Source organism: Nematostella vectensis, chromosome 5, assembly GCF_932526225.1.
Source record: "Nematostella vectensis chromosome 5, jaNemVect1.1, whole genome shotgun sequence".
Taxonomy (NCBI): domain Eukaryota; kingdom Metazoa; phylum Cnidaria; class Anthozoa; order Actiniaria; family Edwardsiidae; genus Nematostella; species Nematostella vectensis.
The window spans coordinates 9,905,216-9,930,929 of record NC_064038.1 but is presented as its reverse complement, the minus strand read 5'-3'; the positions used below and the strand labels follow the sequence as shown (position 1 = coordinate 9,930,929).

General features: G+C 38.5%; 2 protein-coding genes across 6 annotated transcripts; one reads left to right on the top strand and one right to left on the bottom strand.

Annotated features, from left to right (window-relative positions):
* Window positions 1-296: 296 nt before the first annotated feature.
* On the bottom strand, window positions 297-6,016 carry LOC5505655. Its single transcript, XM_048728041.1, has 5 exons — window positions 5,338-6,016; window positions 3,738-3,815; window positions 2,555-3,285; window positions 2,011-2,115; window positions 297-662 (listed from the first exon to the last, which is right to left on the bottom strand). Exons 2-5 carry the CDS (start codon window positions 3,751-3,753, stop codon window positions 507-509), a joined length of 1,008 nt encoding a protein of 335 aa, XP_048583998.1. The 5' UTR covers window positions 3,754-3,815; window positions 5,338-6,016; the 3' UTR covers window positions 297-506.
* A 6,010-nt stretch (window positions 6,017-12,026) lies between these two features.
* On the top strand, window positions 12,027-23,551 carry LOC5508724 (tumor necrosis factor alpha-induced protein 8). Of its 5 annotated transcripts, none has more exons than XM_032377532.2 (2): window positions 12,027-12,274; window positions 21,462-23,551. In XM_032377532.2, the coding sequence occupies exons 1-2, from the start codon at window positions 12,251-12,253 to the stop codon at window positions 22,035-22,037; spliced, it is 600 nt and encodes a 199-aa protein (XP_032233423.1). In that variant the 5' UTR covers window positions 12,027-12,250; the 3' UTR covers window positions 22,038-23,551. The 5 variants fall into 5 exon arrangements, with proteins under 5 accessions (XP_032233423.1, XP_032233426.1, XP_032233425.1 ...); XM_032377535.2 differs by lacking the exon at window positions 12,027-12,274 and adding an exon at window positions 12,312-12,335; XM_032377534.2 differs by lacking the exon at window positions 12,027-12,274 and adding an exon at window positions 16,744-16,898.
* The last annotated feature ends 2,163 nt before the right edge of the window (window positions 23,552-25,714 follow it).

The following is a 25,714-nucleotide window of genomic DNA, read 5'->3' as shown; positions in this document are numbered from 1 at the left end:
TTCATTTTATAGACAAAGGCGTGTTGACGTTAATTCACAGTTCTCCATATTTTAGCTTTAGAGAACCCCACATTAATTCATGGGTACCAGAAAGCTGTGTATTTTTTTATGTGCGTTTTAGCTTTAGATATTCTCCATTTTCGATAAAGGTAAATTATTAAATATGAAGACACTGTAAAAGGTTCATAGTCCGATTTAAAGCTAAGATCATAGAACATTTGCTCACATACACGGGTAATCTTCGCCATTGAAATAAGTTGGATATATCTTTTACAAAATAAATCATCTTATCATGATTGCTTTTTAAGTTCCCTTTATTTCTTTATATATTTTTAACTAAGTATTTACAAAATGGTAACAAATGAACACACTACACAATTGGTTGTTAACTTGATGTTATACATCATCCTTTGGACCAATAGAGAGTCCTGGATCTGCGTACATCATACAGCGAAGACACGAAGTATTATCATGACCATATTTGGTAAGGAATGGTTTGTATGGTGTTATGCCTTGGCGGTAGCGAATTTGACGACTGCATACATAACAGCGGCCGCGAAAATCATCATGCCAAGCATCACAGCGGTCATCGCCCAGCATTTGGCTTTTTGAGACTTATCCACCGACTTTTCTTTCTGGCCATCCTCGTACTTTAAGTCAACCTTAAAAAGGAAAAGGAGACGGCCTGGATGAGATGCAATATTCAATTCACGACTCTTTTTATCCTAACAATGTCATAATTTAAAACCAAAAAGATGATCAAATTTCATCGACTCCAAATATGAAGACCCACAAAAAAATTAACATCAAAAACACAACCTTCATCAACACTTACATGACCATATCACCAATCATCTTCCATCACCATCAGTGCAAATCATCAAAACCCTCACCCGCCACTATCGTCATCATCGTCTTAATTACCATCATCATCGCCATTATCATTATCATAATAACCATTATTATACATTGTGCTGACTATGCCGATTCTGATTGGCTAAGAGCGCGCGCTTTGTTTTGAGGATGACGCAATCGGGGGTCTTCACTTATCAGCTAGCTGATTAGTTATTTTACACGCGTAATGCGTCTTGGGCCTAGGGCGCGAACAATGTCTCGCCAAGTAAAATCCACTTGATTCCACTTGTCTCAACATTGATTATTTCGGATATCACTAAAACCTCATCCAATAATTGTTTATAATTTCAATGATATCCATCATTGCGCATACTCATTACTGCCATCATCATAATGCAGCATCATTAGAAACAACAGCAGAGGCAGCCTCATTACCATTATCGCGAACTTGATCATCATCGTCATAAACATAATCATCGTCATGACCAGTACTACCACGATCATAACACAATCAATCACCGACACTACCAGAACATAACCACCGTCATTACACTATCGTAATAATCTAAAACATCGCCCGCCCCGCGTCAAAAATAAATTGATGAAAACGAGAAAAACGTTAAACTTTGTGGTCTCTAAAATCTCAGTATCTATGAAATAAATTAATAAGTCAATGAAAACTGCTTGTACGAAGTACTCGCTGGAAGCCACGCTCGTTCACTTTCTGTTACCCCTCAACGCGTGCATAAAAACCGTACGCGAGCATATTCCATGGAGTATGTACTAACTTCCACCAGCTATACTGGTGCGGTAGACACAACAGAGCTAGACACACACAAAAAGTGCCCCCTTATGTGTATTGTTAGTAAGCACTGTCACTGAGGGTGGTCTCCGCCAGAGGGCTTTTTGTGCTAATTCCACTAGCCATACTGGTGTGCAAGGCACAACAGAGCTAGACACACACAAAAAGTGCCCCCTTATGTGTATTATTAGTAAGCACTGTCACTGAGGGTGGTCACTGCAAGAGGGCTTTTTGTGTCCCCAGTGGTTCCTTAACGTCCCTCCTTTTCAGGTAAATGTAGTGCAGCTTGAAGAGACGGGACCCTCGGTTTAGTGTCCTTATCCGAGAAGACTGGAGTAAACTCTATTTTCTACCTGGTACGAAAGGAAGACGGCGACGATGCCTATTATGGGGCAGCAACACAGACAGCTGAACAGCGACAGCACCAAGTGATTATCAGGCTTCGGGATAAACGGGCCCTGCAGAAATATGTAGTTGTGGTTAGGTGGTTGTAAGGTAGAAAAGTGAACACGATAAAAAAGTAAACACGATAAAAGTAAGAACGATATGTTCAAATTGTGTACTTCCACAGAGATTGCAGTGTGTCTATTGTACACCTGATTATATATGATGGTAAGTTGATGACAGAATTGAGATGAAATTGTAGATGGTACATTAAGGTCTTTTAACAAGTCAATCAGAAATGATGCGATTCTAAGCACGACGACAAAAACGATGACAAAAGTAGTGATGATGTATAGAAGGTTGTGGAATTTGTATTTCAATAATGGAGTCGTGATAATGAAAGTTTTAGCTTGTGGAAAACGTTACTGAAAACGCTGAAGAAAGTATAAGAATAAGATAACATGCAGATCTGCAGATGGAACTGTGTTCATGCAGATGGAACCGTGTTCTTACCGTCGGCGCAACTCTTGAAATCTTCCGAGTTTTGTTGGGCGTCTCATCTTCTCTTTTATTTTTTGACCTATTACTTTCACTCGCACTTTCCGGAAGAAGCTCCTCTTTAGGTCGAATATTTGTCAAGCTTGCAAAATCTGATGGACTACTTTCGTTCTCTTCTGGCAAATGTTCAAATTTTATAGACGAGCGGTGGTTGCCAGATAAGTTATTCTCTAGCCTCGAAGGGGGACTAACCACAATCTCGAGTTCTTCAACATCGTTTTCAAATCGATTAAGCTTCGGTCCATATAGATAATGCCTAAAAGGTCGAGCACCAGCATGGCTCGCTCGCCTTTGACGATTACGTTCGGCCAACGTTTGAGCATTGACTGCAGGCGGCAATGGTACAGAGCATCTCCGTGTTTTTAAGTCCTGCTTTTGTTCGTGATTCTTTTGAGCATGCACAGTGTTGGAATGTTCCTTCTCAGGATCGTTATGGCCCGTTTCTTTTACTACTACCTCCGAAGAATTACTGATTGGTTCCAAGACCCTTGGTTGTGATGTCTGCTGCTCGGGGTTTGCCGATCCATTACTGCCTTGTACCGAAATTCTTCTCGGCTGTAGGCTACTCCTACGAGTTGGGTCCCGTAGATATCGAGGAAGTCGCGAAGGGTCTACATCCGGGAGACTAGCTGGCGCAACGGAGTTTTTGCGACTTCTTTTATCATCTGAGCTTGTTCCATTCTCGACTATAATGTGAACGGCATATCAATCAATGGCTGTCCTGAGCGAGCGCGCGGGATACCTGTGATAATCGAAAAAGCTAGCGCCAAGACCCTTGTTTTAAGATGGTGGGCAGCAAAATTTCTCAACTTACTCTGTAGTTAGAGAGAAAAAGAAACAGGCGTGTAGCCAGGATTTTTAATAGGAGGTGGCTCAAAAAGGGTCCCCTGTATTTAAAGTAATGTCTTATAAATTTACTGAATTTTGGCTGCTGGGAGAGAGGGGAGGCCTGCCACCTGGCTACGCCCCTGAGAAAACTCGATAAAACAATTGAAGAGGACTAGCAAACAAGCTATGTAATGTCCTAATATGGAAGTAAACAAGAAAACGGTTTAAAAAAATGTTTGAGCACGTAGTCTGCTTCCAGCGACAAAACTCTGGTCCGGCAAGTATTGAAAAAGGTTTTAAAAACACTTACGGTCAACAGATGTCATATGTTGAGAAGACAGGATCGCGCGGCTACATGTCTACTATTGCTAGAAGCCTTTGAGAGAGGCTGCAAAACAAAAAAAACATCATTTGGTAAAAATATTTCAGCACATTTGTCACAATATGGATATTTTTTATTGTTTTGCATGACTTGCAGGCTGTTGTCAAGGAAACGCAAGAAACAATTCATAAGGTGCAAATTAAATGTTGTTCACATTGATGTATACAACTTGTTTTAAACTGTAACGAATAAGTTTAGGTGATAATTGAGACATATATATATACCATTATGGTCATATTACGTGTTTTGTCTTTTTCTGGAAGGATATTGTTCAGTTACTACCTGTCCGCGTTGTCAAATGAACGTTTTCGAACATGTACCAACAGGATTAGGTCTTTTCTATTGCCAAAAGGAAATGTCTATAAAACGTAATCCGAAGCTGAAATAAAGTAAATAAGAAATTCCACAGAAAATCATGTTATACTACAAATTTGCATTTATTTTTTTCTCCGAGATTCGATTTTCCATGCTTTCCACCTCTTATGTATGTAATTATTCGCCCGTTTGATGTGGAAAAAGTTCTGTATGTTGTTAGTGGGGGCAAAAAGTTTTTTTTTCAGCAACAAAAGACGTTTTTGGTCGCTAATCATTTGATGAACACTCTATAAATAATACTTGAAGGCATAATGCAATGCTTTAAAATTTGCATCCCTCTTCTCCAAGATGTCATTGTGATATTGGTCAAGATTTACGAGACTGACTTAGTCATGCTATATGTGGCTTTTAAGACAATAGAAATACTTCACAACTTTTTGTCAGTTGTTAATAAATGGCTTAGGTAACTACTCAGCCTTAGAAGAAAACGTTTTCTGCCTTTGGTTTGTTTCATAATAGACCTTTTTCCGTGAATTTTGGAAGTTCAATCGCCGTAATTCAGTCAAAATATTAAAAAGCTGTCTAGTTTCTCAGAGGTTTATGACCCAGTCTGGTCATCTGCAGCCTCACGAATCGAGTGTTATCACCTCGCAGGCCAAAAGCTTCTTGACTCGAAATCAAAACAACGGCGCGGACTATGAATCGCTTTTATTCTCATTTGGGGGTCTATAATTGACACATTAAACACAATTATGATTTCAAGAACGGTCAGTTTTACAGTTACCCGCAAGTAATCGTCGAATAATAGTTTTATTGCCATTTGAATGTGTTGATTGTGAATACCTTGGTAGCTTTACAATTAAACACGTAGCTACAAATAAACACGTAGCTACAATTAAAAAAAATGTTACAAAAGTACCTAGAATCGACCCGGGCCTTAACGTTAAATAATTTTACGCTTTTTGAACCTTGTTGTTTTGTTTACATTCGAAACTTCACAAGATGCAAAGAAACTAAACTCGGAATAACGCAACCATAGAGATGTACAGCGCGTGTTTATTTACCCTGGTTTGTACAATAATTTCTAATTTAACGCATCTAGAACAGTCAGCAAACTAGCGAATCTGTTCTGAAGAGTACAACAAACAAGTCTTAGCCGGTGCCATATCCCCAATAAACCCCTTCAAAACGATTCACGATAGCCTTATCTTACCTTATACGAGGGGTCAAAACTCAAAGAGCAGCCCCACAACGACGCAGTCAAATCACTGTTCCGCAAAGATTAAACCGTGCTTCTTAGCGTTTAGTCGAGATAGGGCTAAAGGATTACACTACACCAGTAACGCGATGGGACAGAGAGTGCATTCAAAGCCCTTGAGGCATTTCAACAACAGCGTGTGCGCGCCTGATTCGGGTGACGTCACACATCCTATAGCAACAGGGCAATCATTAGCTAAGTATGCTTGGGGATCCAGAGGTATTTTCCTGAGTCACGTTCTTTTCAGGCGGGCCCTTAAAAAAGCAACCGCACAGAACGGTCAGATGTCTGCGCCTGTCGTCCTTTGAGTCTTAGCTGGCAAGGCATATATATGATATATGGCCGAGTTCATTAAATAATCGACGTGCGATACGTGATGAATCATATCGATCGTCAATGCATTGCTCTCATCGACTAAAGATGTGTAAACGTGGTGCACCCTTTCAGGTCTCCTACATACTCTATTTTTCGATATTTCGCGTAACTTGTAGAGGAAGATGTTTCTTATTGGCCAAATATGAAGTATCCCGCTCTCAAAATTCTTCATGAGAAAGTGAAGAAAGAAAAAGAAGAAAGAAAAAACATAGAAAAGTTTGTTTCTTCTTCTTTCTCTTTTTTAAGACAAAATCGCCAAGATTTCCATAAAAAAACTTTGGGTTTTTCGCATGAGGGGGCCAAATTGATTAAATTTAAACGATACAACTAGCAATTATATATATATATATATATATATATATAGTGTTAGTTTGAGAAAAATACAAACTACATAGGTTTCCCTACAGGTCTGTTTCGTGGTTGCCCACTCATCAGGGGATTTTCCCCTGAAAAACCACGAAACAGACCTGTAGGGAAACCTATGTAGTTTGTATTTTTTCTCAAACTAACACTATACACCGCTCTACTTTCGAGTATTGAGCACTTTCTATGAAAGCCTTCAACCATCATTTCATTTTATATATATATATATATATATATATATATATATATATATATATATATATAAAGTGATGGTTTAAGGCTTTCATAGAAAGTGCTCAATACTCGAAAGTAGAGCGGTGTATAGTGTTGGTTTGAGAAAAATACAAACTACATAGGTTTCCCTACAGGCCTGTTTCGTGGTTGCCCACTCATCAGGGGATTTAATGAGAATATTCCTACCATCGTATATATACTATTAACATTGAAATTTACATAATAATAGACTGATAGTTTTAGCTAAGGCGGTAAGAGGAACAATAGCGAGTTACATTAAATATGCGGGGCGAAAACTAACAGTGCGGAACGTGTGAAAAATTGATAGCGCGAAAATTTAACGGTGACGGGATTAACAGTTCTAATTGTTTCGTAGCAGGGCTTTGTTTCTGTGGCGGCACGAGGACACGAGTTCATTGCGTTTATTTAGAGTTGATAGTTTGGGTTGGTAGATGATCGTCAGCTTTTCCTTGAGGCAGAGGTTGCAACGCTTAGTGGTACTGTTTAGGCGGAGTGGGAAGAAAGAATGCGCCATGAAATAAAGTACTCAATCATGCTGTCCTTGAGAGTCCAGACGTGTTTGCTGAGTTCGGTGGAGTTTCTGTGTTTGGCGTGTCGGAATGATGCGGTGTGGTTTCTGTACCTGGTCTTGAAGCTGTTTTCAGTGAGCCCGACGTATGTTTCCGAGGTGTTGTTGTCTTTTCGAGTTACGGTAGCTTGGTAGATAACGGATGTCTGTAGGCAGTTTCCGTCTAGAGGGCAGGTGTCTTTCTGTCGGCAGTTGCATGTCTTGTTGTTGGTAGTGGTAGGGGCGGAGCTGGCGATCTCGGTAGCCGACGATGCGGTGATGATGCGCTTGTTGTGGTTGTCGATGATCTGTTTGGTGTTGTTCATGCAGCTGTAACTGATTTTGATGGTGTTTCTGTTGAAGATTTTACGGAGGTGGTTGTCTTTCGGGAAGTGTTTGTCTATCAGGGTGAGGAATCTGTGGCCGATGTTGGTGCTGGTGTTTTTGCTGAAGGGCGGGTTGTACCATAGGATGTTGTTGCGTTTGCGGGTTTTACGGTTGGTTACGGTGTTGGGTTCGTAGCGTAGCGTGTAGTTGTATCCGCTATCGTCGAGTGCTTTCTGGTAAGGTGGCGCGGTCTGGTCAAAGGAGGCTTGGTCTGAAGATAGGGCAGATAGGCGTCTCATTAAATCCCCTGATGAGTGGGCAACCACGAAACAGGCCTGTAGGGAAACCTATGTAGTTTGTATTTTTCTCAAACCAACACTATATATATATATATATATATATTGCGCGCATTGTTTCACAGATTCCACTTTTGCGCCTATTTCCTCTCCTTGCACATTTATTTGCAGTAGGCTATGCACGTCGAGCAAGCACCTAGTCATGGCAACTAGCATAACACTGATCAACACATTCAAGAGCCTCTACAAGCCAGAGGCAAACAAGAGATGGAACATCGTTAAGTGCCCAGAGCGCCTTAAGAGCGCACTTTGATATCTAGTCAATGGACACTTTGGCCACTTGACCATTCAAGAGTGTTGCAAAAATAACGCTCCTCGCATAAATAGCATAAGGTACTTATGATTGATAGCGGGTTTTACGGCGAAGCACGAAAAATATAAAGGCCATTTAATAAAATAGTGGCTTGGAGCCGGCTGGGCGCATTTTGTGCCAAGTCAGCCAGTGAGAAACGTTATCGCAACATTCGGTAGAAACTAGAGTAAGTAAATAAATGAACAGGGTTCCTTGTGATGACACATTTGAAAAAAAGAAGTTATAAATGTGAAATAAAGAAGATGAAATAGATCTGTGATAAAAAAGCATCGGTATAGCGATGAAACTTGAAAACAGTTCATGCATTCCTTTTACAAAATACACCTTGGAAGCTCTTTTAGAAAAATGGATGTTTCAATCAGAAATTATTGGAGAGTTTTTAAAAGCGTGAAAGAGACATGAAAAAAACATCCTAGAAAATTTTCTCAAAACACAAGCAAATAGTTTTTTCACTAATACTTATCGCACAAAAGCGGTCTTTCCATTAAAAAAAATCACCTTTTAAACTAAATTTTCAAAATATTTTCGCTATACTAAGCCCTGGCCAAACAGAACATAAGTAGGTGCAAGTTTTGGCTGGCTATGAAGTTGCCAAACGAAAGGCAAGTTTGACAACTTGACTGTTTTTGAGCTACCCTACACGAGTTAACACGTGTTGCTGGCGACACGGCCATTGGCGCGCGCTCTACAACCACTAGCGCGCAGCCTAACATTTATATAAAATGAAATATTATCGTCTCCAAAACAAAAGAAATAGAAACAAATAGTCTGAGAGATAACTTTACTTTATGACGATACTGCCGTACAATTTTTAGACGAAAATAAAATGTGGGTGTTGGTGGGGCAAACGAGACCAAGTGAATGCACGAAATTGGCAAACTGTACAAACATGTTCAAATCCGACGCAAGTCAACGCAAAGTGGACACTCAACGCAAGTTGGTTGCCAAAATGGGACGCAAGTTGTCACAAGTAGAAAAGTTACTTATGCCAGCTATTTTTTTTCCAAGTGCTTGAATATTTCGGACATTTCAGCCCCGTACCCAGGGGGGTGCAGGGGGTTCGAACGCCCCCCCCCCCACACAATGGTCGAAAGTCCAGTTTCGGTTCTCAATAGACGTGCTTTTTGTAGACAAAACTATAAAGCATAAGCTAGATCACTCTGGTATGCATATCAATATTTGGGTGACCTTCAAACCCGCTCGGTCAATCACTTGGAGGCCTGGGTCTAAAGAGTTTATAGGATTAGTAAGGAAAAGATTTGACCAAGCGAGAAAGTTTTGGTAAATAATTTTTGCCGCGAGTCGCAAAGTGACAGGAATGAGTATTTTTCACCATGTTTTCTGGAGATCAGGGAGAGGGAAAACTTTAGCTCTTCTAAATATGGGCATCTATGCCCATATAAGGCAATACATACGAAGGACACTATCCGTGGGGAATAAGTTTGATATGTCGACTTTTCAAGCACACTAGCATACACACATTGGCACCAGTCGGGCCAAGACGGGACGCTAGCACAGTCTATTTCCCGTGCAGTTCGGCAACCATGGACAGCTGTTTCGTCCTTATTAGGACTCGTCAGCCGGCTATGCCATGCTGACGAGTCCTAATAAGGACGAAACAGCTGTCCATGGTTGCCGAACTGCACGGGTAATAGACTGTGCTAGCGTCCCGTCTTGGCCCGACTGGTGCCAATGTGTGTATGCTAGTGTGCTTGAAAAGTTCACATTTGATATGTCACCAATACATAAGTCAGACTTTTTTTTTAACCGAATCCGACAATAAACATCCCTTGGAGATACTGCAAAGGCAAAAAAAATCCCTGTTTGTTCTTTCAGGGGTGGTCAGATTTTTATCAGAAAACTCCCTCCCCCCCCCCCCCCCCCCCCCGGAAAAATTAGGTCCATTTTTTCGGATTTCGCACCCCCGCCCCAAGAAAAATCCTGGGTACGGGCCTGTCATTTCCTTAATGATTGCGTCTTTACAATTTACCGATTGCTTCTTTAATCGTATGGGATTTATTGTGTGCGATCTGGCATGCGTTATCCCGAAGTAGTTGTAAATGTAATTATAACGCGAAAGGGAAGGTACTCATTTCGTCACACGTGTATTACGGTGGTGCGATATAAAAGATAAATCTATCTACAGCGTACGTGACAACAACACCTTTCGATGATCTACGACATAAAACGCCTAGGGCCATGCCCTTATCCCTCCCCCTTATACTTCTCTCATTCATTTCCCACGTATCTATTCATTTTTCTCCTTATCCATTTCTTTTAAAAGATCGCTACCAAGATATAGTTTTAAATATTTCATGATGTCTATAATGACGTGGAAGTTAAAATTCCCATAGCTCCATGTAAAATTTCGTCTGATATGTTCGAGACTAATTTATAGACTTTGCATGAAATTACTATAACCGGCGACTATTATTAACAGCTATGTGTTGGCTAGCGGAACAAATAGAGCACAAACCGTACCTAACTTAGTATTTACCAATAACACACATACTTCTTTAAAGTATCGCTGCTAGCTCCAAGTACACACATTAAGTACAAAAGACTACTCCATAATATCACTGATAGCTCCTGATATCTTACTAGATTCGTTACCCTCTTTGAGTTTCATATCAGGTAAATCGATACTCATCTTTTTGCGGTGCCCTCCAATTACCGCTTTATCCCAATGCCATCGCGAATATGAGGTCGGTCCCTTTTTTTCTATTTAGAATTTAGCGTCCGGTCAGCTCGCGAAATAGGAGAGGAAATGAACGTTTTGAAAATCTCTTAGACCACGGGCATAGTAGGTCACCATAGAAGTACTCTTTCTTGTGGGAAGATCTAATCCCTAGTGGGAAGATCTAATCTTTTCAAATTAATAATTAGAATAGCTGCTAAAAGAATCTAATAATTGTTTCCCTAAATCGCGTCTTTATTTGCGGTATCGCGTGTTAACATTACGAGGACCAGCACCATTTTCTATGATCGTGAAAATACGAAAAAAAATGCAATTTATCCATATTCAGCTATCTGTGTGGCGTCACATCTATAACTGTGTGACATTTTATTCATATTAAAAGAAAACGCGGGTTTGTCTTTGTTCGAATGCTAGCATATTAATGAAATCCCCAGAAAACCAAAATAAGTGCTTAGTTCACAAATTGTGTTTTTCTTCGCATCTCCTGTAAACAAGATAACTTTTATACATAACACAGTCGGTTTAAAATATGAAATCTGTTTTCAGGTAATATTCTGGGAATTCCATTTGTAAATAATGTTTAGTGCATTTTATTTTTCATATCAAAGCGAAAAAAAGAGATCAGGCCTACTGTGTTTTCCTTTACACTCCTAAATTAAAATTTCCATAGTCCATTCTTGCCGCCCCCACTTATGCTTTATATTTTCAAATGCTTTTTTTCATCTTCAAAACACTCTAAGCAATTTTTTTTTTCATGTATCCTACCTTATCCGATCGATTACATATTCTTTTCTTTATAAGAAATGTTATTTTGATAAAATCAAATATTATTATATAGTGGGTGCCATTAACGCGACCAGTGTTGCTCACTGATATTTTATTGAAATTTGCTCAAGGGAATATGATATCGAGCGATCAGATCAGTCCGATGTATATAGGCTTACGATTGGAGATGTAAACTTCGTGTAAATAAAAAGGAAATCTCCTGTTTTGTTTTTCAGTTTGAATTTGCTATTCAAAGACAATCCTTGAATAAAAGAAAATCCCCCAGTTGTTGTAGTGGGATGTCATTAAGCAAAGTTCTTAAGTGTATATTGGTGTTTTATTTTAGTGTCGCTAGAAGGGTTTATTTGTATTATAACGCTGAAATGGAGGTTCCCTTGTGTGTGGTTCTATTTTCCACGTCAATATAGAGTAATAGAAAACGACAAGAGAACTGTTTATTGTCAGAATAATTGGTTTTATTGATGACAAACTCATTTATTCTCCTCCTAAGGCCATTTTTCTGACATCTGCTTCCGCGCTTGCAGTCCGTGATTTGATTGGTCCGTCGGGGTTGATTGACAGTGGAATGGCTTTCCCTGCCGAGGCTCCTGGGAAGAGATGAGCCCTCGTGTACAATATAGACGCACTTTGGCGCGATTATCGTGTAAAGCCATCGTCGCTTGTGACACAGAGTACAATCTGTCAAGCCAGGTGAATGATTATGCATAATGATTGCTTTTTAAGCAGAGAGGTTGGTCTTAAGTTCGAGTATCGGGAAGTCGACGCGTAAACACCACACAATCACTGCAGTCGAGTTGCTTTGCAACCAAAAAAGAACAGAGGAAAGAACCAAAAAACGCGACGAAAACATGAATTGGCGACGGGGTCGAAAGGTAAGCCGCCACGGCTTTCAGCACTTACAAATTGAATGGCCTCGCGCTTCCTCACACGCAAGTAAGAAACTATTCTGATTCCCGTAGCACTATCACGATAAAAATCGCGCACGAACTTCCGTGTAATGTTTCCTCTCGTGGAACACTATCCATCGAAAACATGTTTATTTGTTGTTTTCTTGTTTTAATTTTTAAGTAGTCTACGTTGATTGAATTCCCTTCTTGTTTACTAGGAAAAGCTCCTAATGCGTCGATGTACGTGTGTTGCAACCTTACACGCACTTATATCAAGTGCCCTGAAAAATTCCCAAACGGGAGTAAAGAATAGCTAAAAAAAAAAAAAATGGGCAATACCTTGTAAACGAAATTTGCTTTTTAGTTATCAAAACGCGCTGTTTTGTTGTTCGTTTGCCGTCGGGTTGACTCGGCACTCCCCGTGTGTTAGCTAATGAATTTGTAAGGGTGGTAGGATTAGATGAGCAACGATAAAGACCTGCGCATATACAGGAAAGACGGAAAGATGGTCTCGGCACTAGCATTAGCAATCAAGTCTAAAGGCTTCGGAAATTCAATACCGTCTAGTGTCACTATATAACAAGAACTGTAGACCATGCGATAATGTGGCATCGCTTTCTAGCCACTTTTTCTAATAACTAACGATTTTTGGCGCCAATCATAATCTAGATAGGCGAAATATTTATCTTTCAAAGAGCATTTCAGAGAGAACCGAGGCCACAACTATATGCGTGATATGCTAATACGCAACCGTTTTTTATACTCCATCAAATCAATCAATCGATGTTATGCATAGACGAAAAAGAGCGCAAAATTAAATTCTAGAAAATTGAGATTTTGCGTTAGCCAATGTTGATAGTAGCTCTAGAATCATAACTCAATTTGGATTACGGAAACAATGCGTTAGGCACTCAACTTAAAAGAGGTTGCGAACTATTTTCCTTAACAAAAGCGGTCCTTTGCTGAGAAAAGGGGAAAGCGCATGCGCATACAGCCCCATGATTTTTATTTTCGACTTTTTCGTGCGCCCTCGCGTACGTTAAAAATCCTTAACTATGTACACTAATAGTTCTCGGTTTTCGCACTTCTAGCGCCAAAAGCGCGAAAGGTGGTATAGCTCGAGGTATTCCGCTATTAGGTATCACAATAGCGATCTCTTATATCTAAAACAATTTTAATCAGTACAACAGTCAACATTGACATTGAGCATTGCTACTCGTTACCTGTCGAAAAAAGTTATCAAAAGGGTTCGACTAAAAAAGATAGAAAGCGACGATACAGATCTATAGAATGCACTTTAAAAATAGAATATTATTTCGAGAAAATACTAGCTTGGCTTATACACATAATATAATATCAAATGCTTTAAATTAGTCATTTTCATATGTACAGAAGTAATACAGTTTTTATCAAGTCTCACTCAATCCTTCACTTTTGTTGACGTGAACACATCAACATCGAAAATTCTATCATGTAGAATGTTTTTTACATCATAGAAAAATATCTGTGTTAACGAGAATGGGTTATACTTTGGATCTTTTATGATACTTATTTTTTTATGAATGTTATCAATTCATTATATTTCAGATACTAATATAAGCAGAACTAACTATAACGTCGTGCTAGGGACCTAAGGATTTACGATGGCACCAAGCACGAGCTACCGCCATTATGTTTAGCGCGAAATCTTACGTTTGCGCCGCCGTCGCTCCTCCACAATCGTAAATCTTGAGTTTACTAATAAGCTGTCACACAAGCGTATCTATTCTAAACTCGACTGAAAATCATTTTTTCAAAGAGTCAATTTTTGCTTTGTTTTATACGATTGGGTACTACTGTAAACATTTTGAAACGCATAGTGGGGTCTGAGATGGGTCTGGTGGGTAACCCGTATTTTACCTATGTACGAGCCCTAACAACAGAGGCTTTTCATTAGCAATTCTCGGTTGCACTCCGTAGCTTGTCGATAGTTGGTTATTTTAAAAAGGTTTATCGCTAGTTTATCTCTAGTCTGGATGGATAACCCATATTTTATCTATATACGAACCCCGCTAACAGAGGCATTCCCTTAGTGATTCTCGGTTGCACTCCATGTTTTGTCGATAGTTGGTTATTTTAAGACGATTTATCGCTAGTCGGTTACCCGGCGGATGACATGTTCTTCCAATAATGTGACGTCAGAGGACATGTTACCGAGAAGTGGATTTGGAGGGTTTAATCAATTGTTCTTTATATGCTGCGACCTAAAGCGTTCGCAGACCCCAATTCCTCTCAATATTTATGCAAGGCACTTGAGCTTAGAGGGCTTTTCGCCTCTAATACTTCGGATCTATTTTAGAGAGATGACTCCATCGTTTGTTATAACAGTTAATGTTTTTATGATGGGTTATTAAATGTAATAGTTTTGCGTCAACATGAAACAAAAGCACAGGTTACCTATTCCGCCTAAATATCCGCATGCTCATCTTTCATTTTATTAGTGGAGGTCTTTACAGGCGGTATCTTCATAACCATTCCAAGTGGCTGCTTAAAAGAGGTTGTCTAAATGGACGTTAACAATCATTAAAACGAAAATTCTGTATCCCTAAAAAGAGTCGCCACTTAATTCCAAGTTTCATGAGTGGCGTGTAAGATTAATGTTTTGGGGCAAATTTGATAAGGATCGACCGCCTGTTGTTAACAGCTTCTATTCCATTTTCATCGTTTTTTTTTTTTTGTTTTCAACGAAACGCACTTCGAGACTTTAATAATCTTTCGTAGGGCTTTAGGGACGGACTTGTGTAACTTGATTCAGGGGGCCTGAATACCGCGGTGATCTTGGATACTAAAATTTCTTAGATACTCAGAAGCTAATCAGATACTAAACAGAAACTAATAGCAAGAGGGGGGTAATTGTTAATAACAAAAAAATATTCAAGACTACCTATTTTCTGCACATAATTAAAGAGTAGGGCTGAAACAGCGATTTTTGCGCTATTTAGCGAATTTTGGCTAAATTTCTATTTCAGGCAACACTAGCGTGAAATATTCAAAATGCGATCCTACACATAAACATAGTATAATAAAACTGAATACAAAATACGTTGGGAGGGAATTTGGATTTGTTCGTATAACTGAATCTATAACTATCATTATATAATTTCTCATCTTTTATTTTATCTTACTTTTTTACTTGATGATTCCACAATCAAGCATTTTGATAAATATATATATTTTTCACAATTCGATTCCATCAATTATCCAAGCACTTCTGGTGTTAAATTATTCACTCTTTTATTCATTTATTTGATCTTTGTCGCCAAATGCACCAATTTTACTTTCAATTTAATAATAAAACCGATGTCTGTGTAAATACATAATTGATTGGCCAGTATCCCCCTACTAATGAACTTCCTTGAAGTCTTAAAAGCATATTGAAATAAAAACAGTGGTTTTAGACCACTTGTTAATGGACATCTAATACACTGCCTTCTAATGTTGTGTGAACACTCAGTTTCGTTCTGAATAAAATTTCTAATATTAACAGTGTAGCTCGGATTCAATGGGTAGCTTCACATAAAGACAATGAACAGTAAATAAATAAAAAAAAAACAACGAAAAAGGACTAAACAGAGAGTCACTCTGCGGTTTTGTTGAAGTGATGTCACGAGTGATTTTGTTGAAGTTATGAGCATTAGCCTTTTGCCGCCACGAGAGAGTATCTCTTGTTCACAAACACAAGGGTGCGCGAACCATATAACAAGATAAACCACATATTTTTCAGCTTAATGTTTCTCCAGACCGCGTAATAGGTTGACAAATAGAGAGCTTAAGCAAGTCAACACGAACGGCATCAAAAACGGCGCGCGCTCTGACGAATTTTTGGAAAAAACGGCGTTGACGTCCGTGACCGCGCGCGTAGAACGTAAAAATAGGGAAAATGCCGTTCTAGATTTCCTGTCACGGACGTCAACGCCGTTTTCCAGCAATTCGTGAGCGCGCGCGCCGTTTTTGATGCCGTTCGTGTTGACTTGCTTAAGCTCTCTAATATCTCATTTCTAGACCCTAGGCAATACTATAGAGTTAAAATCAGCCGGATAGTTTGTCATCATTGCAAAATACCAAGTATGACAAAGCCTCAGCGAGAGGTCATCGCAATATTTTAGTAAAAAAACGTAGTTAAAAATATTTTTTGTATGATTTCTTCATACAATTTATCTTCCGACATTGAATGAAAACAATACCAACGATGTGGCTTACGAATCTCGAGTCTTTTTCGAATCTTTCATCCATTTTTGTGACTTTACATGTCCATAAGATTAAGTCTTGGGAAAATGTTGCTATGGCAACAGTAAGAACGAAAACATTTTCGGCCCGAGGCTAATGTCGTCACTTTACGTCATAATTTCATGGACTTAATTGTCATTTAATTTAAGATCATATTATACATCACGTTAAAGCGCACCGCATGTGAGACATAAATTGAACACATTTTCGATTTCATAATCACATAAGCGCTTTTTAATCTTTTGAAGCTCTAGAAAATGGAATCGTGAATGAGACCAAAACTCTTTGAGTCTCGATATTTTGCGTCAGGATCGTGAAGCAATATCAACAGTGTCTGCGTTAGGTAGGATAAACGTGTTCGCTCGTTATTTTATTCTCACGCTTGTGTGAATGTTATCAAATAGAGTACGTCGCCGCCGTTGAATCTGCATACATAAATCTAGCAGAAGTACAGAAAGCGACTACATGAGATATATTGAAAATCTTCTGTTATTAGATTCCTTTCTTTTCATGAAAGTCTATTTATCATAAAATGAAGGGTCCACTCATTCGCTACATACAAGCTCGGATACATTCGCTACATATAAGCTCGGATTCAAAGCATCTTTAAAGAATCAAAATAGGGTTCATAACATATTCATAGCAGTTAACCTTGATAGAATTTGGATCTAGGCGTGAAAGTTTGAGGTGTAGGGGGGGGGGGGGGAGGATTGGCGCGTAGCATTTTTTCAACCTTTGAGGCTTTCTCATATTAAAGGCGCTGTAAATGGTCCAGAATACATAGCTTTCTAATGATATAACAAATGTCTTGACATTCGAGGGTGTCGAACAGACAATGGCTGCCAAAGCATTTCATTGTGTAGATGAGGTACCGACCACTAAGTGATGTAACCGCAAAACTCGTTGGGCCACCGTTCTATTAAGCACATCAAGAGAGCAAAACCATTAAAAGAAACCTCATACGAGTTGAAACAATATTCCTGAAAATTCAACACCAGTACGCAGCTATAACCCGGGGGCTTAATAAATTCCTTATTGAAAAAGGGGGTTCATTAAAAATTCTCCTGTGTTTGCTCTTATTTGAGACTATAGATATTCTTACCCTTTTAATTTTTTTACTAAGGTTTTTCTCTACACAACATATTAGCTTTACTCGACACAATTACACTTTAGTGCCCTTTTTATATTTGAAACCGTGGAACCAAGCAAGAGTCAGTGGAAAACTGTTAAATGTCATATTTGTATGCATCATTTAGGGAACAAAGTGTCTTTTGTGAAAATGTTGGCCACAAACGGGGGCTTATTGCGGAGGGGGATTAAAAGAGAAGAAGGGCTTAATAATGTAGTCAGCAACAAAAAAAGCAGGGAAAAGGGCACAAATGGTATCACCGACGATTCTAAAAAAAGCGTCTGTGTGCGTCTGTGCATGTGCGCGGACGACGTTTCTTTTACGATAAGAATATATACTTGTCAATTTTGTCTGAAATCCTCATTCTCATTATCAAAACTACTTATAGAATTCTCTTCTCTTACTGCGGCCCTATAGGGAGAGCTCAAAAGCAAGGACCTCATATTGCCTGATTGCTTTGTGGTTGCAGTAACAGTGAGCGTTCAAATGTACTTTGTCTGTTTGTATCTTCAAAACAAGCAAGACTCTTGTTTATTTGAGGGTACTATAAAAACGCGCGTCTTTTTGTTGGTTAGCACATTGTCGATTAATTATATGAGCGAGAGTATGAGAAAGATCGGTTTGTCGCCACTAAAGCTTTGTTAATTCAAAGCTTAGCAGCAATGGTGGATTTAAAGCCAGTCTATCCGATTTGCTTGACGCCGAAGGTACCACAAGCTCACTGTGTTGTATAAATAAATTATAGTGGTTCACGTTTACAGTAAACATATGGGATTAAAATAAACCGTTCACTTTATTACGAAATAAAATCGTAAAACTCTAAAAAATATTCTGACCTGACAGTGGAGTCTTGAATGTGGTCTGGGTGAAGTTTGAAGCCAATGGGGCTTGCAGAGAGTTACGTTGTTCTGTTTCCCCTTGTAGAACAACGTAACTCTCGAAATGCAAGCCCAATTGGCTTCAAACTTTACCCAGACCACATTTAAGACTCCACTGTCAGGTCAGAATATTTTTGAGAGTTTTACGATTTAATTTCGTAGTAAAGTGAACGGCTTATTTCAATCCCATATGTTTACTGTAAACGTGAACCACTATAATGTATTCAAACACACAGTGAGCTTGGGGTACCTGTGGTGACGCGTGGTTTTGTAGGCATGGGGTATGCATGTGAATTAAATCTGTTTGAATCATGCTGACATTTAATCCATCCTACAATAAAATCGACTCGATTATATTTCTACGATATCAAACAATGCTGGGTAAGTAATATTTTTCAAAATTATGAGAGTAATAATAATTCAAAACAAAAACAAAACAACAGTGTAACGCAAGTCGGATTCACGGACTTTAATTATCGCTAACATGATTTTTTTTAATTGTGGGAAACCGTGTGAAAAGTGTAAAACAATTTTGAAGTCCCGTATGCTTGGCTAGCCTCCTCCGCACGCATCTCTACCCTCATAAAAAACCCAAAAGGAAATAGAAACAGCTACGCGGGGTTCCTGTGGTGAGGTTTGATGGCGTTTTTATATCGTGTTGTGTTTGTTAGTGATTTAACTCGACTCCTAGTGGATGAAACGCCGTTTTTATACTAGAGACGTATAATGCGTCTAGACGACTTTAGGCAAAGAGTTTAAGTGTGCCAATTTACTCCGCCTAGTGTAAAGACAGAGCCTTGGACGCATTGACGAGCTAAATGATCTAGGTTCGACTAGGGTATTTGGAAAGTTAAATTCATAAATTTCAAACTAAATTGATCACCGGTGCCTATGTCACATGTAAGGAATCTCTGCCTGCATTTGTTATTTTTTTTACAAATATTTACAGTCAGCGGCTACTCCAATATTCCCAATGATTTGCTGCTAAAAAAAGCTATAAATATTAAATAAATCATTGTTGTATTAACATTAGTCAAAGATCAAAATAGGGGAGCATGCGGTCCTTTTTATTCATTATTTTTTTTATTTTTATTTGTTCTTCTTGGTTTATCAAAGATTCTTACGACAAAAGAAATTTACGCGATGTGCGAGCGGGTGAAAAAATCGCAATAGCGGATCAGGGGGGGTGGGGTTAGGGGGTTTAACCCCCCTTGGGCTGCCAGAAAGCCATATGTAACAAAAAATACCCCTTCCCTCCTTTGTCACTGAACCAAACCCCCTCTTCAGCGAAAAGCTGAAAATTTCGGGATTTTAAGACATTATGGAGGATATCCGGAAATTTTTAGACCACTTTTCGGAATTAATCATCTATGCTTAAAAGGAGATTTTTTTCGGCAAGTGCCAACGGTAATAGCTCCCAGATGAGAAACGGCATAATTTCGTTAGATAATGAAAAGGAAAGGAAAAGAACACCGATCTCTTTCATAGGTGGGCTGAATTGAGTGCGGTCAGTGACCTCTCGTACTTCTAGTCAGATGTTTAGGAATCAGAAGTGCACACTATAATATAATTATGAATTTCTCGCTTGCATTATTTATAGGATTCTTTTACATGAGAGGGTCTTTCCATCTCCTAGTGCGGCTTTTTCACTTAGTTTGTTTGTATTATTGTTATTTCTCTCCCTTTTAAGTACAAACGGTCACATGAACTATTGGAACTATTAGGACCTTGTGAATTTTTAGTTTGAGCCCCGATGCGACTTGACCATCTACAAACGACTAGGAAATTAATTTGATGAGGTGTTTATATATGAACACCACACCGCAAAAAAAATATTAATTAGTGGGTTTCGTCAAGCCCGGGACCCCGCTATATCTTGCATACTCAGAGCAACAGCTATTCTACTCTTCATAATTAGGAATAAGTGGAATGAGTAGAAATTGTTTTGATATTCTGTTTGATCCGATATGCCCGATCTTGTTTTGGCCCATACCGTGTCAAAAATAAAACGACCATAAAAATTTAGCACGCCTCGGCATATTTGTTTACACACGTGAAAAGAGTAATAAAATGGAACCGGAATTGTATGACTATTAAACCGTGTAAAATGAATATTATATGGTACTTTAAGATAGGTTCAGCTTATTACATCCATATTGTGAAACACTGACATATGCGATGTTAAACGCTGTCACTCAAGGCGTATTAAAGTAATTAACGACAGTAAACATGTAAACCTCAATACAACGAGCCCCGAAAGAAACTTTGGTCATTTACGTTGTCGTTCGAAGTCTCACAGATCGGATAAATATTTCGGATTACTCTAACACTTTTCTCTATTAATTCAGCTAAGAATAGATTAAAGTTATTGCTTTTGTGTAGTAGGCATCGTGCGGCGAGAAAAAGTAAATTCGGGAACTTTTGACAAAATCTGTCACGTGGATCTATGGTCTGTCAATCAAGCGTGTTCAAAGTCAGGGGCTCGCGCCTCTTGTATCATTGAAATATATGCATGTCTCAGTTGCCTGTAGCAAGATACAAACATTGCATTTCCAGGTTCTTGCAGGTCGATTAGATATCAAGCTGGCTTGTTGTTGTTAAGCTAACGTTGCTTGCGCCCTCGTTGGTTTGCGGACAGGTAGGGCTTCTATACTGCGCATGTAACGATCGTGCGATTGCGGTTGATAGATGAATTCATTTAGTATTCTGTAGTAGGCGAGAGGAAGCTAGGTGCGTTAGGAGCGCTAGCTTGCACATCTGCAACTTTGATTATTTGTGCTTGGATGTGTGTCGTCTAGGGATTCTAATATGGAAGATGAGGTGAAGATCCTGCTTGTAACCGCGCGATCTTACCGGATTTGTGTTACTGATCGCTGTGTTTATGTGATTTAATCCACAGGACAACATGGCGGATGGCGGTTTCAACTCGAAGAGTGTCGCGCTACGTGCTCAGAAAAAGGTCCTTGGCAAACTATCTTCTAAGGGAATGGCCAAGGCGCTTGTAGATGACACTACGGGAGACTTGTTGGATCAGTTATATAAATTGGCCAAAATGGAAGCCTCTAGCAAAAAGGAAGCCGAAAAGCTTATAAAAGATCTGATCAAAATCGTGGTGAAGATAAGCATTCTTTTTAGAAATAATCAATTCAACAAGGAGGAAATCATGCTGGCCGAAAAATTCAGAAAAAACTTTAAATCAGCGGCTATGACATTTATCAGTTTCTACGAAGTGGATTTTTCTTTTGATCGACAATTTCTCAGCAAGAGCCTATGCGAGTGCCAAGCGCTTCTCCATCAACTCATCGAACGACATTTGACTTCGAAATCCCACGGTCGGGTAGACCATGTGTTTAACTATTTCGCAAATGGTGCTCTCTTAGAACGTTTATTTGATCCGAATGAGCAAGCTTTCAGAGTTATTTTGAAGAACATGGTAGATGGATTAAATAAGCTTATGGAGGATGGCAGCCTATAAACGTGTTCACTTGCGAAACTTCACAGTCCAGGATTCTGCCGTTTATTATGGTCATAAGGTCAAGCAAGAGTGCAACCAGAGGCGGATTGACACCAAGACTTATTGCTTTAATTCCAATTATTACTCTATAAAATACAAGTTACAAGCTTTGGATTCGTGCGAAGTCGCTAAAGTGGCCAGTAAATAATCATCAATGTTTGCTGTGGCCGATTGAAGAAACAAGATAATTTGCATATATATTTTTTTTCGTATAGTAAATAGTTGCTGTAGATGAATTTTTATTTGGTCGAGTAAGCAGAGGAGAGAAAAAGCGAATTCCTGACAAGGATTCATGCTTAAGCAAATCCTATACCTTTTAATTTATTCTGATTTTAATGAATTTGTAGCGCGCATCTCAGACAAGCCGACTTGCTCCAAGCCGAAGTCCTTTTTTTCCGTTTCACTTTTAACTTTTTTATTTGATTGTTCAGATTTATTATTATTTCATTTCGTAGACCATAGAATTAACTGGCGTTATGGCAATTACTGAGGAAGACAGCTGGCTTTTTTGTAATGAAGAGGCTGTCTTTTCCTAGTATTTTAGTCTTCTAAGGTAAATAAACCAAATTTATAATCTAAGATTTCTCGTTTAAATAATCACAATACTATATTTTATCTATGGAACGCTTTTTAATTTATTTCTCGACATCATGTATTTCTCAGTATGGGACCGAAACTTTATCAAATAGTAATGTATCCAAGTACGTAAGTATTGTCTTGCACTATCATGGGGAAAGCTGTTCTGGTTTTCAATAAATATGTGTATCTGTTAGTAGGATTTATCTGTTAGGAGTCCCCTATCTTGTGTCAAAGCAAGGCAAGATAGCTTAGACACCTACCGGATTACTAAAGATTGTTCTAAGCTTACATTTTAAAAAAGATACAGAGATTTGGCTGTTTTACCCATCTTTAAAATTTAAATAATTAATGTATGGACACCATCAAAAATATGCATTTTTACACTGTGGTGAGGATTTTTTTAGCCTATTATGCTGTTTCATGTTTCCTTGTATTAGTAAAACTGCTCTTATTAGAACTACTATGAATTATAGTGAATTATTGACAAACTATGTATAAACAAGAGATTATATTAGTGGGGATAAACAGGCTTTGAATAGTCTAATACAGTATTGCTACTATACATAGGCTAGATTTTTAGTAGAAAAAAGAAATATTTTTTCCCAAGTGATCTCTATTTCTTTTTCAAAATAATATTAACTTTATGGTTATCCGTTCACAAATGTGGTCTAGGAGAAATCAGAAATAATTTAGGTTATTTGGGTCATGATTCAGAAAAAAATTGATACTTTTATGTGTTGCGTACAGACAAAAGATTAATAGAAAGCTGTTTCATTTTCAGTTCTGACGTAGGAATATTTTGAATATTGAAATTAAAGAGTAAATAATGTAAATGATTGACATGATAAAATGATATTTTGTCTGGCAATAAAGTTACTGTTCATTGTTTTTGGCAACATCTAGTTTATTATGTGTGCCTCTTTATATTTCTCTCAGTCCCTAAGCCCAATGTTGTCTTGCCAATATTCTAATGCTTATTGACAAATAAAGGATAGAAAACGAAAACAAGGCTAGATGGCTATCAAATACTGTTAATTCAGTTCATTCCTAAGTGGTTTCAAAAAGTTATTTTGTCTGTATCACTTTACTCCTCTATCATAAACCTCTTTGCTTCTTCCCTTGGAATCATATAGTTTCCCTTTGAAATGGTTATTGAGCAGATGAATTAATGTAAAATGTGGTATCCTCTGATACATAAGGATTTTATTTAAATAAAGCTTAGTCACTTCTCTTTGACACATGTTCATTATCCTCTAACATAAACCATCAAGAGAACAAAGGTTAAAAAAATGTTTCACAGAAGATAATGAGTCTGTAATTTAGGTATAACTATCTAATCTGACAAGGATTAGGAAGTTACAGTTTATCAGTACTAGTTTGAACCTGTGGGAGCTACAAAATATGCCTTGAATAATTACAAGGCAAGAGGAATTATCAGTAGTTGAACAATTGATATGACCCAGAGTGGACCGCAAACACTTCTTAGGTACTTTATTGAATCGATTTCTGATTCTGTAATTTTATCAAACATGATAAGATATGTCTGGTATTAGCTTAAGATTTTTTTTAGAGTTTCTCCAAGAGACCCCTATTGTAAATAGCAACCCAGGGATATTGTTAATGCACTAGTTATTTGAAACTCCCACCCCTATATGGTCCAGGTAAGGGTGGGGGATTAGAACTTGAGCCTAAACAAATAGTAATAACTGTACATTTGAGATCTGAACTGATCCTTTTATACCTCTCAAAACGAATTTTATTGCTTGAACCATACAATATAAAAGAGAGTTTGCCTTTCTTACACATTATATAATTTGGTTATATGGTTATTTCTTCCCCTGATGGCTTCTCTGTTTCAAGATAGTGGAAGGCTGTTTCCAATTTTTATTTGTCCCAGTCCCTCCTAGGTGGGGATAAGTCATAGAGTCAACTACAGTTAATGCCACCATCCCCTAGGGACAGATTCTGGTTCAAAGTTGCTCTGAACCCCACTGTAAGCCCTTCACTCCCCTCAGACCATAAGGATGGTTGTTTCAAATGAATAGTGCATAATTAACTATCTCTATAATTAATTTTTGAATAATTGAGCCAGCTATAGCATGGACTTTTTCAAAATTTTTATTATTATTAACTTATTTGTAATAAAAAATGAAGCATCTTCTGCTTAGCAGCCACCGTAAGTGTAACTGAAAATTAAGAGTGGCTACCAAGCAGACTACCTCATGAAGGGGATTCAGGGCGTAGGCAGGGGGGTGACCCAGGCCCCCCCCCCCTTTTAGCAGCCAAAAATATAGTAAATGTATGAGACATTATCTAAAACCCAAGAGAAAATGCCTTGAAAAGGCCTTTTGGGCCCCCTCCTGTTAACAATCCTGGCTACGCCGCTAAGGTTACAAATTCTGGTATGTAAAAGATCTTGGAAGTATCCTCTAAGGCACAGCGCAATTAAATACTTTTAAGTTACTTAAAAGTCACTTAAAACTTATACACACACCAGGCCAGTAGCAATGGTCAAAACTAGTTTTGACAGTTTCTGGGAACTACTCACCGCTTAGTAGCCTTGTCCATAAACCACATTCATTTCGTTCGAAGCTTTTTCTCCCCCCCCCCCCCCCCCCCCATTTTCCTGTAGGTCATGTAAAAAGACAAAATAAAATGTATGAAAAGGAGTGTACGTTGACAAACGATCGATAAACGAAGATTTCGGTTAGAGCACGAGCATATTTGTTGAAAAATGGATGAACGAAAAGATAATGAAGCGAGATACAGTAGGAATGGAAAGCAACGTCTCTACTTTGATAGCCCGAGAGGCTCGCGCGCCTGATTTTTTACTTTCCCGCCTTTTTTTCAAAAACCACAGGAACCCCATGAAATAGCATATGAATACGCATAATGTTTCTGGAAATAAAAAAAATATAGATGCTTTTGGGGGTCAAATTAAAGCCATAATTCAGAATTATTTTCGACAACAAAAATGTATCAATGATGTATTTTTGTAGATTTCTGTGATGCCAAGCATATGACCATATATAGTTTAATCGCCCCAGTCCTCCCTCACT

Bases quoted from the DNA above. Each gene is read 5' to 3' on its own strand.
- LOC5505655 (XM_048728041.1), bottom strand. The intron at 2,116-2,554 runs GTAAGAACACGG...ATATTTCTGCAG, and splicing joins TTTCAAGAGTTGCGCCGACG to GGCCCGTTTATCCCGAAGCC. The intron at 663-2,010 runs GTAGAAAATAGA...TTCCTTTTTAAG, and splicing joins CCGTCTTCCTTTCGTACCAG to GTTGACTTAAAGTACGAGGA.
- LOC5508724 (XM_032377532.2), top strand. From the start codon at position 12,251: ATGAATTGGCGACGGGGTCGAAAG. The intron at 12,275-21,461 runs GTAAGCCGCCAC...TTTAATCCACAG, and splicing joins ATTGGCGACGGGGTCGAAAG to GACAACATGGCGGATGGCGG.